A 13,852-nucleotide genomic window follows, 5' to 3' on the forward strand; every position below is an offset into this window, starting at 1 on the left:
GGTTTAAGTTACTTCCGCAGTGGTTGCACTTTTCCGAACCGGATGCTCTGTCCATCAATATATATACGGTCTATGGGAGTGACGGATGTATTAAGAGTAGCAGTGACCGGTAAAAGCTTCAGTCTTTGTTAAATCTAAAAACCATGGCCCAGGACATGACTCTTCTGTGGGGCTCCGGCTCTCCTCCCTGCTGGAGAGTGCAGATCGCTCTGGAAGAGAAGAACCTGCAGGGCTACAACCAAAAACTGCTCTCCTTTGAGAAAATGGAGCACAAGTCCCAAGACGTGTTAGATATAAATGCCAGGGGACAGGTATGAAGTAGCGTAAATCCACCGTAACATAGTACATTAACGTTAGACTATTGGCATTAACTAACGTTACCCTTGCAATTCTCTCAACAATTAACACGCCCATAACAACAGACAACACACGAACATATAGTACAACCCCACCATTTTGTTATCCCTGATAATCCCTTTTGTTTTGTGAAGCAATGCCAAACTCCATTCAGAACCTTATGTAGGCAAAGTATTCCAGTTTACCCACAAAGTAGATACTCGCTAAAACATGACCAAAGGCTCTAGACGAATAATGACTATGTGCCTTTTTAATTCGGCTTACATTTAGTCCGGCAAGCAGCACTTTTTTCTGGAATATTTGAACTAATTTCCATTATTCAAGTGCCTTACACAAAACGCACTACAGAGGGCGGTAGCGACCAAGTAATTACAAGATTTCCACAGTACGTTATCAGCGTAGCTAAGTTAATTTATCATGACTTTAAATTTAAAATCAAGACTTTAAATGTCCCTTCAACTTGGTTTCTGTGTTATGTATTTTACCTGTAAAGATACGACTCAATTGGCTGGATATTTAACGTAGTTTGGTGTAAAGCGTTCTGTGATACGGGGCTATTCGGTTTGCGGTGACAGCTCACTAACGTTACCCGTAATTTGCCGTATGCTACATATTTATAGTCATGCCTTGAAATTCTTTCGTGGTTCTAAATAGAGTGAGCTAGCCGTCATTTGTAGTACGCCAGTTTTTGTTTCCCCTGTGTGATACAGCTTAAAGGTTGTCTCAGTTAGCGTGGCTAGTATTATTTAACCATAGACTAGTTTTACCTTACTTAGCTGCATTAACCTGTTTGACTTTTAAGCTTCCATCTTTCAAACATGGAGACGTCATCGTTAATGAATCCTACGCAGCCTGCTTTTACCTGGAGGTGAGTGCAAGTGCCTGTCCATAAAACATTTCAATTCAACAAGCATGCTAAAATTATTAATTTTTGTAGCAAAACTATTTGCTTATGTATGTAGAGAGTTGTTTAACTGTATTTCTTTAACCTGTTGAGTTGTAATGATGACTCTTCGAGAAAAATACTTTTCAGCCAACAATATCTACGTACACATTTACAGATTTGTCGACACATTTACAAATGTGATTACAACGATTCTGAATACACAGATTCCTGTACACATTAACACATTTCAGAATGCATTCAGAGATTCTATTACACATTTACAAATCTGATTACTACGGTGGCCGACAGGGGCAAACGGCCTGCAATTTAAGAAAACACAAGCAAATGGACAAAACACTAGCAAATTAAGAAAACAACTTCATTAATTTGACAAAACGTATGCGCAGCATTTAGCAAATTCACTGCAAATACAACACAACACAACCAAATACACAAACACGCTGCAAATACACACAACACAACCAAATACACAAACACGCTGCAAATACACTCAACACAACCAAATACACAAACGCGCTGCAAATACACACAACACAACCAAAAACACAAACGCTCTGCAAATACACAAACGATGCAAAAAGAAAAGCAGATGCAACAAAATACGCTGCGTCCAGACTACACAACGGAAGTTCTCCAGGCCTCTAGAGGTAGCGCTAACTGGAACAGCTTGATATTCGACCCCACGTGCAGATAGCGCTCTGCCTTTTGATTAGATTGGGGTATGGCTGCAGCCTGGAGACCTCCCGTCTCATGCCTTCCATCCATAGACTGTATAATAAATTAATATTATTAATATAATATATTAATAAAATATAGTAGATGCTCCCGTCTTATGCTCTCCCGGCTGTTGCCGTCACTGAGCTTTTTTTCAAAATAAAAGCTTGCGTCTGATCCGCAATGTCTTTGTACTTTTGGTGTTTTGGATGTTTTTGAACTAAACAGTACAGCTAACCAATACGTTTTCAGCAGATGTCTTACTTACAACACGATGGAGTTAGCAGTGTTGTGTTTATATGTTTGGCCGGGATTTATTTAGTTTGATAAATCTATAAAGCTATCTCAATGACTAGAAATCCTGTCTGTTGTTTTTTATTATTTCAAGAGCGAATTGCTAGAATATGAACACAGATTGATTACTTATTTTAGTAGGAGGCTTACATTTCAGTGATACACCTTTCTGACAAAATTAAACCTTTTCATGTAAATTGGCTCAAACAAACGTCAATGTTAAACGCTTTCATTACAACGAGTTTACCTGCACATCTCTGCTGATTGAGGATCACCTGAGCTGAGACACACCCACCAAATGAGTGAAAACATATCTCAAATATTAACTTAAAATTTGCAGTAGCACACGGTTTCACACATAAACAGTTAAAGAACAGTCTCACACCGTTCTGAGATTCTCTCTCTCTCTCTCTCTCTCTCCCTCTCTCTCTCTCTCTCTCTCTCTCCGCGTGGGGTCGAAGATCAAGCTGTTCTACTTAGCGCTTCCTATAGAGGCCTGGAGAACTTCCGTTGTGTGTTTTTTTTGTTGTTGTTGCATCTGCTTTTCGTTTTTTGCATCGTTTCTGCATTTGCAGAGTATTTGTGTATTTGGTTGTGTGTATTTGCAGCACGTTTGTGTATTTGGTTGGGTTGTGTGTATTTGCAGCGCGTTTGCTAAATGCATATGAATACGTTTTGTCAAATTTAATGAAGTTGTTTTCTTAATTTGCTTTTGTTTTGTCCATTTGCATGTGTTTTCCTAAATTGCAGTGTGTTTGCCCCTGTCGGCCACCCTAGATTACGCACACATGAAGATAAAGATAGACTTTATTAATCCCACCCTAGGGGAAATTATTGTGCTACAGCAATTAAAAAGAAAAAGTTACACACATCTGAACACAAATACACAATAATTAAACATCGGATAAAAAATATACAAATTATAACAAATTGAAATAATAAAATTTGATATAATAGTAATGAAACAAACATTTACACAAACACCCTTATATTAAAACATACAGTATATAAACACAAATATACAGATGAGTAAGGTGAGGATGAATAGCAATGACATGTTGCGCAGTTTAAGGTAGCAGAGAAATAAATAAATAGGTATAGTGCAGAATATTGTCCAGTGATAACTTGTAAACTGTATAATTATAAATGGATTTAGGTCCAGTTGCACAACTCTCCACACACATTAACAAATACAATAATGCTACAAAGTTGGCCCCATAAGTGATGCATCAAATGTGTGTCTTTTCTCTCATAATGGCAGAGTCGGTTTAAGTCTGAAGGAAACAAACTGATCCCAGACAGCCTGGCGGAACAAGCACGGATGTACCAACGCATGTTTGAAGGTCTCACATTCTACGAAAAACTCAGTAAGATAAATGAATTAAAAAAACCTCAAAATCCCCTTTTAATAGAAACATAACTAAGAGTTTCTGGCATTGACAGCAAAGTATAATTTAAAGGGTAAGATTAGTGATATTCTCTATTTTTTGTTGTTGTCAGCAAACCACATTAAAAGACCAAAACCAAAAATACTGACATGGAAGCATAGTGGTAATCCCGTGCTAAAATAGTCCTCAACTAATGTGTTTTTTACTTTTATTTGAGTACAATTCTTTAAAACCACAGTGCCCAGCTGTTTTAGGAAAATTAAATGGCCTTTTCAAACAAAAAGAAACTACTATTTGTGACCTGCTTTTCAAATAATATATTGACAATTAGATAAATCTAGAATAATGCAGCTTTATCTTTAAAGGTATCCTGCGACACAAAACAATTTTTATTTAGAAATATGTTTGGTCCATATGTGTTTGTGTTCCCTCTCAGCTCTAGCCACTGAAAAGAAATAGGTGGAGAAATCAGGCCAATTACAAAAGCTGGTTAGTCTGTCATGTTGCGTAAGCTCACTACTATGAGTAATGGTTATTACTACTACAATGACCGTTGAGCTCGCCCAGTTGCGCTGGGTAAAGAATGCTGTTAACCAGGCTCTCATTGGCTGGCTGTAAGCCAATCCAAGTCAAACAGCTCAGCTCATTAAATATGAAAGAGAACTTGGATACATCGCGAAACCACACTAGAATGGTTTTAAAAGAAGGCGACCAAGGCATTTTTTACCATAAAAAATGTTAGAGTCCATGGTAAACTTCAGACATTACCAAAGAGTAATGAAATATGTGACAGGACACCTTTAAACTATAAACTGAATTCTATACATATGCCGAGGAAAGAACTGTGTGTGTGTGTGTGTGTGTGTGTGTGTGTGTGTGTGTGTGTGTGTGTGTGTGTGTGTGTGTGTGTGTGTGTGTGTGTGTGTGTGTGTGTGTGTGTAGATGCAGTTATCTACAATGACTGGTTCGTTCCTGAGGGAGAGAGGCATGACTCAGCTCTGAAGAGAAACAGGGAAGCACTGGCCACTGAACTCAACCTCTGGGAGGGTTACCTGCAGAAGGTACTGTAGTGTGTGTATAGTTTTTTAAGGGAAAATTGACCACCTTAATGTGGATTTCCAATCAGTACTGATTGTATATGTACAGTATTCTATTGAAGGAATCAATTTCCCTGTGTGAGCTATATTGACTGAAAAAGTGACTTCTCCAGCTCTTGGAGCTGTGGCAGCTGTGCCTACATGTACCAGGATGCACTGTGCGCTCAACGAGTGCATAAACCTTCTGAAATAAATGATTAAAAGATGTGAAAATATGCCGGCAAAAAAGTACGAAAAATAAGATGACAAGAAAAAAACAAAAATCACTCTGCTTGTTTTGCTGCATTTTCCAGTTTATCTGGAATCAAGACTCAAAAGAAGTTCTCACACACAAACACACCTCTATCCAAATGTTGTCTCTGTTGCCCGCCCACCATTAATTTGCATCTTTTTTCGTCTTTGGATTGACTTTGTCTCACGCTGATGAAAACAGTGTGAATGCAGCATTGGAGTACAACAGTTTATGCAGAGGTTATGTGTTTACCTCGAACATATACAGTACATACTATACAGTCCCTCCAGGATTTCGCAGACTTTTTTTGAGATGGTTGCGGCCAAAAACGCACGATGTTAGGGAACTTTTGTAAAATATTGCAATAAAAGTTGCAATCTTTTTTGTATGTTTGTTGCAATGAAGTTGCGGGAGACATAGAAAGTTGCAAAAAAGTTGTGATTTTGTTGTTGTTGTTGTATAGTTCTTTAAAAATAAAAACAAAACTTGTTTTGGGGAGAATAAAACTACTCTAGGCTGAGTTTTCCTAGTAACTTTACCAAAAAGGGTCAGGATGCTGCAAATATTGGTATATTAGGAGAATGGCCGGTGGATTTAAGACAAAAAAATAATAATTTATTGAATGAATCAAATTTAAACATGTCAGTGGCTTGTTTAGTTTTACATTGTTGGTTAATTTCTTATCCTCGCCTGGGACACATTCATACGGTTTGATAAAGGACTTTTTGGACTTACAATAATGAGCTGTCCTCAATTTAGGTCATCCTGTAGATCTCATCTCCGCTTCAGAGACATCATAGTGAAAAATCCTTACAGCATGTTAAAATGTAGACAGGTTGGTAGGACAATCTGAAATGTTTTACACCATCTTTCACTGTAGGTTTTGTTGGTTAGTGTGAGATGTTCAAGTCACACATGTTTCGTTACGCAATGAAATGAAAATTCAATTCAATTCAATTTTATTTATAGTATCAATTCATAACAAGAGTTATCTCAAGACACTATACAGATAGACCACACTCCAGAATTGACAAGGACCCAACAGTTCTAGTAGTCTCCTCCAGAGCAAGCAACAGTGCGACAGTGGTGAGGAAAAACTTCCTTTTAGGCAGAAACCTCGGTCAGACCCAGGCTCTTGGTAGGCGGTGTCTTACGGGCCGGTTGGGGTTGGAATGAAGAGTGGAAATAACAAAAATAGACAAAAATTAGTAGTCTGTAGCAGTTCTTTGTAGTAGTTCGCGGCATAGCAGGACGCTGTGCGGCACTACAAGGCACAGCAGGACATAGCAGGGCACTGCAGTGTAGCAGTTGAACATGGCATAACAGAACATGGAGCGGGACCAATGCGACAGATGCTACCCTGATTTTGGAGCCTCTCTGATCCAAGGGAACATTCTGGGGAAAGAAGAACATAAGGACTCCGGGGAATGACTCCCCAGAGCTAATGTGGTCACTTACGTGTGAAGTCAACCCGTTCTCACTCGTGCTTGGTCATTGGCTCTCAGTCACATACTGATACAAAGTCTGTGGGACTGCTGGGATTGGTTTAAGTCGCAGGAGAACTCTGGTTACTGGTAAAATTTGCAAAAAAGCTGCAGTGATTGGTCAAATTTGGGAGTCACAACAAAGTCACGTGATTGGCTGAATTTGCGTAAATTGGCGCAATGGCGACATCGCGAATCCTGGAGGGACTGACTAGAGATTTCTTTACACACATACACATACGTACAAACTCAACTTACAGTGGCGTATTAAACATGCTTTATTGTTCAACCTTTTTCATTCAAGCTGGGCCCGGGCTCTCACCTTGCAGGACCCTTCTCTCTGGCAGATGTGACTGTTTTTCCGACCGTTGCTACTCTTTTCAGATTTGGGTATGTGGGAGAAGGCTGTTGCATTTTCTAGATGTCATATGAACAAAATAAGTGATGTATTGCTTGACATTATAGTTCAATGTTCTCTTATCTTCTTTTCTTAAGGCTGTCTGCTGAGCGTTACCCTAACCTTGGAGAGTATTATGCTCGGTTGAAGGAGCGGCCCAGCATCAAAGCCAGCTGGCCTCCTCACTGGTTGGAGAATCCCAAGGGACAAAACACATTAGAAGACATTTGAGATCCACACACACACTTTACATCTAGTTTGCTACAATGCTTTTCCCCCCTTTTATTTAACATGGTTTCAGTTCCAAATATTTTTAAATAAACCTCTTTTAGTTTTCCTAACAAAAGAAAGTGTTGAGATGGCCACTATGTTCTAGATTAATTAGTGTTACAAGGCCAGTCAGATGCTTCTTATTAGCATTTTTAGTTAGTTTAAATGTTTTTGTCAGTTATGCTCCTGTCAAATCTCTGACAAAGACCAGTTGATAAACACAGGCTATGTTAAACTGAAAGATGTTTGTAGGTCAAAAGGCGCAGGCAGAATGTCCCATTGTGATATTGTATGTAGCAGCTTTTGTTGCTGAGATACATTGTGAGCATGCTCTCATGTGAGTATGTTCTTGTACTAAAAACACAACCTCCACTCCAGCAAACATGTCTTGTTGGTTCTCTTTACACTCTGCATTGTAAACCAGTATGTTGGCAATACAATTTTACTGTATTGTAGCATAGGCCAATTAAAACCCAAGGTGTCATTGACTGAGAATAAAACGTTTATTAAAGTTTGCTTACTGTTACTGACTCTGTTGGCATGAAAAGGGGTTTTACTATTTAAATGGCCATGCCTAAACTGGTTTTTCTCAGCACAAAGGTAAGTGAAATGCCCTGTGTTAGCATGACTTGGCACATTTAGGCCAGGATAAATAATTGAATATAAATAATTTAACATTTGATGTAGCTTTAATTAATTAAAGGCATTAATTTAGACATTCAAAACAGCTGTACTATATGTTGTACCGTATGTTCTTTGACACTTAAAAAGCAGACTTGCGTCTGGTGTGGATAGGTGTTTTTACATGCTTATAAACATGGGTTCAGATCATGCATACTATACCATAGACTGGCTGTACAGTCTGTACTTGGCAAGGAGTAAAAGGGAACCGGTGTAAAGTGGTGACTCGGGTAAAGTGACATCCTGTTCCTTGTCTTGACCCTTTTATCTGAAGCTTCCTGTTGAACGTTCTGGATATTTTTCTAGGCCTGTGCTTGATTTTGGTTCTGTGGACTTGGCTCTTCCCCTGTTTTGCATCATCAGCTGATGATTATGGAAGCGGTTGGTATTTGACTTGGAAGAGATGAAAGGAGTATCATGGGGCTGGTTTATCCAAGCAACAGCCTGTGCAACATGAATAATGCAATGCTTCTCAGTGGTAGTTCAAAAGTTCACACGCAGAGAATACTCAACTGTTTACTGTGATAACTATGGAAACATGTATCTGATCAAATTGCATCTTACTGGAAAATGCCGATCGCATGTTGGCAATCAGCCTACTAGAGTAAGTTAGTTTTTTTTGACTGAACTACAGTCTGCACTACCCTGTCACCTGAGCTAAACAGTTCACATCAGCTGCAAAACTCATTCCAAGCAACTCAACTCTTAACATACATCTCAAAACAGGCTCAGTGCAGCCAGACACTATGCACAATCCTCACTGAGATAACATACACTGTCACTCAGAACACACATACTAAAAACACTAGCGTCAAATACAAATACAGAAAAATTTTCAAAAAAATAATGATTTTGAACAATTTGAGTGACTTCACACTACTCCATTCTCTTTGAAGAACAGATAGAGGTTTAATTTAAAATCAGCAATTTGTCTGGAAACAAAACTAAAGGTGCATAACAGTATGAAAGAATAATGTGACTAATCCTGCCTCTCTCCAGCATCATGTGGTTATCTTTATCACATTGGATGTCTGCATCATCTCTAAATACTAATAAATGTGGTGCTTCCATTGCTTTCACCTCCATAACATTCTAAAAAAACTTTAAGAACACAGTTTTATTATAGTAAAGGTAGTGTTTTTCACATTTTTTTTTTTTATGGCTGTGTATGTAACCTCAGACATCTGACATGGAAATGTTGGTATCTTTGCTCTTTTACCGGTTTCGCTCAAAACAATACAGTGTATAATTATTTGTAATTCTTATTTGGTGTTTGTATACAGAAAATGCATACGTTGAATAACTTTTCTAAAACAAGACACGTGCTTAGTCTTTCAGCTAAAATTACAATCAGCAGTGTTTGATAGACTTAAATCTATTCTGTTTTGAGTGTATGGTTAACAGTTGTGACAACAGTGTGTTAACATTTGAACAAAGTGCTGTAAATCCAGTGTTGTGCAGGTCGTGGTTAAAGCCATGGCATAAGTGTGTAGAGATTTGTTAAAGCAATGAAAAACGAACTAGAGTTTTGTCCACATGAACTGCTGCTATATAGACTGTAGTTAGTTTTGCATGTGACTCCAGTTATGCCCACTGTTGTTTAGCAATAAAAAAGAACGAAATAGTGGCATTTTAAGCCAAATGTTAATGTGATTTATATTTTAGAAACATCAGGCCTGAACAAAAATGCCTACATGTAACTATCTGGGGTTTGAAATATATGTGTATGTCTATGTACCAGAGAACGCCATCCTTGCAATAGAGCTTCTACATTAAAAAGAAAAACTACAGCCTGAAGTTTGTGGACTGCAGACATTCATTCAGCCTTTCTTTACACAGTGGAAACAGCCCACTCTCTTTTTCGTGGACACACTGTGTACACAGGATACAAACCAACGTTTGTAATGTCAAGTCATGCATGTAGAGCAAAATCTGGCATATCGGCCAAAAACATGACCAAATATGTAAAAACAACTGTTATATTGTAAACACCATTGCTTTTTGTCCTTGACAATATGCTTTGTCAACAAAAACTGTTTATGTCATGCTAGTCAAGCAAAATTAAGCTGATGAACTGATCATGCGCTCATAGGAGCACACTGATGAAGATATGGGGGGGTGGGGGGGGGGAAGAGTGGTAAGAATTTTAAGAATGGAGATGAAATGATATGAAGGGGTGGAATGTCACCGGTGCATTCACTCAAAAGCCACACACCACTTTAGACTAAAAGGTCTGAATGAGTTGTTGAAATATGGAGAAAATATGATTCAAATTTTTTTGTCAAACTCCTCGGATAATATTCAAATAATACTGGTCAGCAGGGACAAGCTTCAGCAAAACCATGTCTTTGCATGTGATTTCTGCAGCTTTCATTCGTGCAAAACAAGTTGTCTCTTTATTGCAACTGCACACCACAGACAGAAGAAATGGTGGTTGCAAACTGTGTCAAAATGCATATTCATACACAACTTCTGCAGCTCAAAGATTAAATCAGAGAGAAAGAGGCACAAATAAATATATATATGTATATATGTATACACAAGGTGAATAACAGTGGGTGCTAATGTAATGTAAATATGTAATGTAAATATCATGCTCAAATAATAAATTAGATAGGTGGTGTCTATTACAACCAGTAGTGCCTTCGTTGTTTGGTTTGAATGGCTGTGCCAGAGCTGGTTTTCCCTGTGTGTACAGGGGTGAGTGAAAAGTGCTGAGTCACTGTGAGTTGTCAACAGTCAAATTTCAGAATGCCATAAACACGCAACAGGAAATAGTGAAGTCAATTAATGTAGATTGAAATCAAAACAACATCCCAAGATCATATTGATAAGCCATGTTTGTTGGCATGCTATAGTAAAACTACTATTTACTAATGCAAAGTTCTTACTGTACTTCAGTGAATAGGGCAATTGGTAAGTACAATCCAGTGTATGCTATAGGTGTTATTAGTAAAAGTCACAATCAGTGCACAAACATGATTTTGTCAGTATTATTTCAGTGTTTCTTCCCTTCCTTTTTGCCCTTATGTAATGGTCTGCGTGTCTGAGATCAAAGAGTAGAGCAAGATAAGTCCCTCCTCCCCATATGTGACTTCTCATGCCTGTGGACATAAGCAGCTGAAGTCATAATTCACATTCAACTAGTTTAAAGCATTTACTGAAATATGCTAACTTTAAATATGTGTTAATTTAAAGTCTGCATATGTCATGCTGCCTTGACCTAACAGAAGGAGGGTTTAACATGCCTGGATAGGGTGTGAACCATCTCAACTGTCCAGAGTCACAGATCTTTGGCTAAAACACAAAAAAGGGGATGGGACTAAATCCCACCAATCCGGATGCAAAGGGCTGGAGCTTGTTATAAAACCAGGCATCTGCTACGCTTCTGCTCCACTCCTCGCTTCTTCCACCATTCACAACCACAAGTGCTGTCAGGTGTAGCAGTCGACTCTAAAACTATGGCCAAGGAAATGACTCTTCTGTGGGGCTCCGGCTCTCCTCCCTGCTGGAGGGTGCAGATCGCTCTGGAAGAGAAGAATCTGCAGGGCTACAATCAAAAACTGCTCTCCTTTGAGAAAGGGGAGCACAAGTCTAAGGAAGTCATGGACATGAATCCCAGAGGACAAGTAAGTTCCCTTTAATTATTACCTAGAAATAATATAAATCATTTTATAGTGTCAAGACTGCTTTTCTTCTTGATATGCACACATGTATATTCTTCATAGTAATCAAAATAATGTTAAAATTTTCATTCCATTCTTTCTCAAAGCTTCCGGCCTTCAAGCATAAAACCTATGTCCTGAATGAGTCCTGCGCTGCCTGCATCTACCTGGAGGTAAGAACCTGGCCAAAATGCTAAACTAAGGCCCTAGTTAAACTTTTAAGCAAACCTATTCAACCAAGGAGTTCATAAGTAGGAGGGCTCATTGTGCAGAAGGAGAGACACCCTACACTATAGAGTTAAAGAAACCGGAGCCACATGCATCTGTGTTCACAATGGCTGCTTTTTTTTTCTTGTCTCCAACAACAGAGCCAGTTCAAGTCCCAGGGAAACAAGCTGATCCCTGACTGCCCAGCTGAGCAAGCACTGATGTACCAGCGCATATTTGAGAGTCTCACACTCAACCAGAAAATGGGTAGGTTAATCCTGACATGCAAAACTGAAGTATTTTACAGTTGGTTTGCAAACTAAGGTGTAGCTGTAGATTTAATATTCCTAAATTGTTGTTACATTTAAACCACTTGGCTTTAGTTGTTAAAGCCTAACCAGGCTACTACAACTTTATGACTTAGCTGATGTTTTTGCCGTTTTAGAGGTCTGCCCTATGGGACTTTGAACTAGGTTGATCTTGGCAACATACACTGTACACTGAACTGCCAACGTTAAACCTGTGAGACTTCATGTCTTCAGTTGTAGTCCCCAGAGGGAGCTCAACAAGAGACCTAAAACACTGCACTAATGAGCTCTGCATTCACATAATTAAGCCTTGGCACCATGCATTTAAGTAGATGTAGTGCCCCCTCAAAAGAGGTAATGATGTTGAAGGGTCATAATAATTCCACAACGGATCACATTCTCAGAGTGGCTTGCATGCAAAACTTAAGTCATGAGACGGCAATACATTTTTGGGAAGGGGTGCAAAGAGAAGAGAAGAGAGTTGAATTCCCAGTTCGTTTTGATTAACTTGTGCATTATCATAACCACAGTAAAGTATTTTCTAAGTAGGCTGCTCCAAACTTTATTTTTTTTTTACTATCATCAGTTTCAAACTGATGTTATATAACAATGTCCTGACTAATCCCACCTAAACTGCAAGGATAATGGAAGCTATTAGTCTGTGGGAGTTGGTGTTATACAATGAGTGAATACTTCTGAGAGCAGCAGTGATGACTGAATGCTTGTTTTTTAAATTTAACAGGGGATGTTATCTACTACACGTGGAAGGTCCCCGAGGCAGAGAGACACGACTCTGCCCTGAAGAGAAACAAAGAGACTCTGAGTGCCGAGATCAAGCTGTGGGAGGGCTACCTGCAGGTAAACCTGGAGATTGTAAAATAATTGTATGCATGTAAGCACACAAGGAAAAACATGTTGGTTAAAAGGAATGTTGTTCTTTTGGTAGATAACCTTATTTACTTATTTTCAGAGTTTAATAATTAGATTGATACCATCTAACTGTCAGCCGAAAAGCTAATAAGTGTACTTCCCACTACGTGGAACAACTTCTTCAAAGGCACCTATTATGTAGTTCAGCTAGCTAAAATACATCCATCACAATTAGCATTTATGTTGAATTCAAATGGTTAATGGGGATAATATCGAATGAATACAGTCCAGTTTGTATATGTTCCGATCTGCCCACCAGCATATGAATGTAGTCTTAATTATTGTATCTGTCTTCTAGGCAACAGGGCCTTTCCTGGCAGGAAAGAACTTTTCGCTGGCTGATGTGACAGTTTATCCATCCATTGCTTATGTCTTCCGTTTTGGGTATGTGGATTTAATGACTGGAAATGACTTTAAAACGTGGGACCAAATAAATGCATAAATTACCAAGAAGCAATATGTTTGAAATTTAAAGTTCACCAACTTTTCTCCCTTCTATAGGCTATGTGAAGAGCGTTACCCTAAACTGGCAGCTTACTATAACTCTCTGAAGAGCAGACCCAGCATCAAAACCACCTGGCCTCCTACCTGGTTGGAGTCCCAGGGATCGGACATGCTGAAAGACATCTGAGAACCAAATGTGTTGTATGTAACTACTACTTGCATTGCACTACTCTAGCTTGCTGCATTTTTATTATATTCAGCATTATGCAATTGCTGTTACTTTGTTAGTTAACTTGTATGAACATTAATGTGTTTGTGACTTAAAAAGCTGATTCTTTGGGGTTGTAAAGAAACAATAAAAAAAAAGTACTTTCAGCTTTGCCGCGTATTCATTTTTTTGGTTAAACAACATTGTTTCTATACTGTCCATTGTATTGCTGCAGCTCCTCAGTCTGAAATGCTCTGTCTGAGTACTTG

General features: G+C 38.7%; 2 protein-coding genes across 2 annotated transcripts; both read left to right on the top strand.

Annotated features, from left to right (window-relative positions):
* The first annotated feature begins 74 nt into the window (after window positions 1-74).
* LOC117956568 (glutathione S-transferase A-like) lies at window positions 75-7,220 on the top strand. The gene is made up of 6 exons (XM_034891681.1): window positions 75-311; window positions 1,160-1,225; window positions 3,534-3,639; window positions 4,603-4,721; window positions 6,778-6,863; window positions 6,969-7,220. Exons 1-6 carry the CDS (start codon window positions 144-146, stop codon window positions 7,099-7,101), a joined length of 678 nt encoding a protein of 225 aa, XP_034747572.1. The 5' UTR covers window positions 75-143; the 3' UTR covers window positions 7,102-7,220.
* A 3,957-nt stretch (window positions 7,221-11,177) lies between these two features.
* Window positions 11,178-13,728, top strand: LOC117956567 (glutathione S-transferase A-like). The gene is made up of 6 exons (XM_034891680.1): window positions 11,178-11,450; window positions 11,594-11,659; window positions 11,855-11,960; window positions 12,744-12,859; window positions 13,230-13,315; window positions 13,433-13,728. The coding sequence occupies exons 1-6, from the start codon at window positions 11,283-11,285 to the stop codon at window positions 13,560-13,562; spliced, it is 672 nt and encodes a 223-aa protein (XP_034747571.1). The 5' UTR covers window positions 11,178-11,282; the 3' UTR covers window positions 13,563-13,728.
* The last annotated feature ends 124 nt before the right edge of the window (window positions 13,729-13,852 follow it).

The sequence above is a fragment of the Etheostoma cragini genome, chromosome 14, assembly GCF_013103735.1.
Source record: "Etheostoma cragini isolate CJK2018 chromosome 14, CSU_Ecrag_1.0, whole genome shotgun sequence".
Taxonomy (NCBI): domain Eukaryota; kingdom Metazoa; phylum Chordata; class Actinopteri; order Perciformes; family Percidae; genus Etheostoma; species Etheostoma cragini.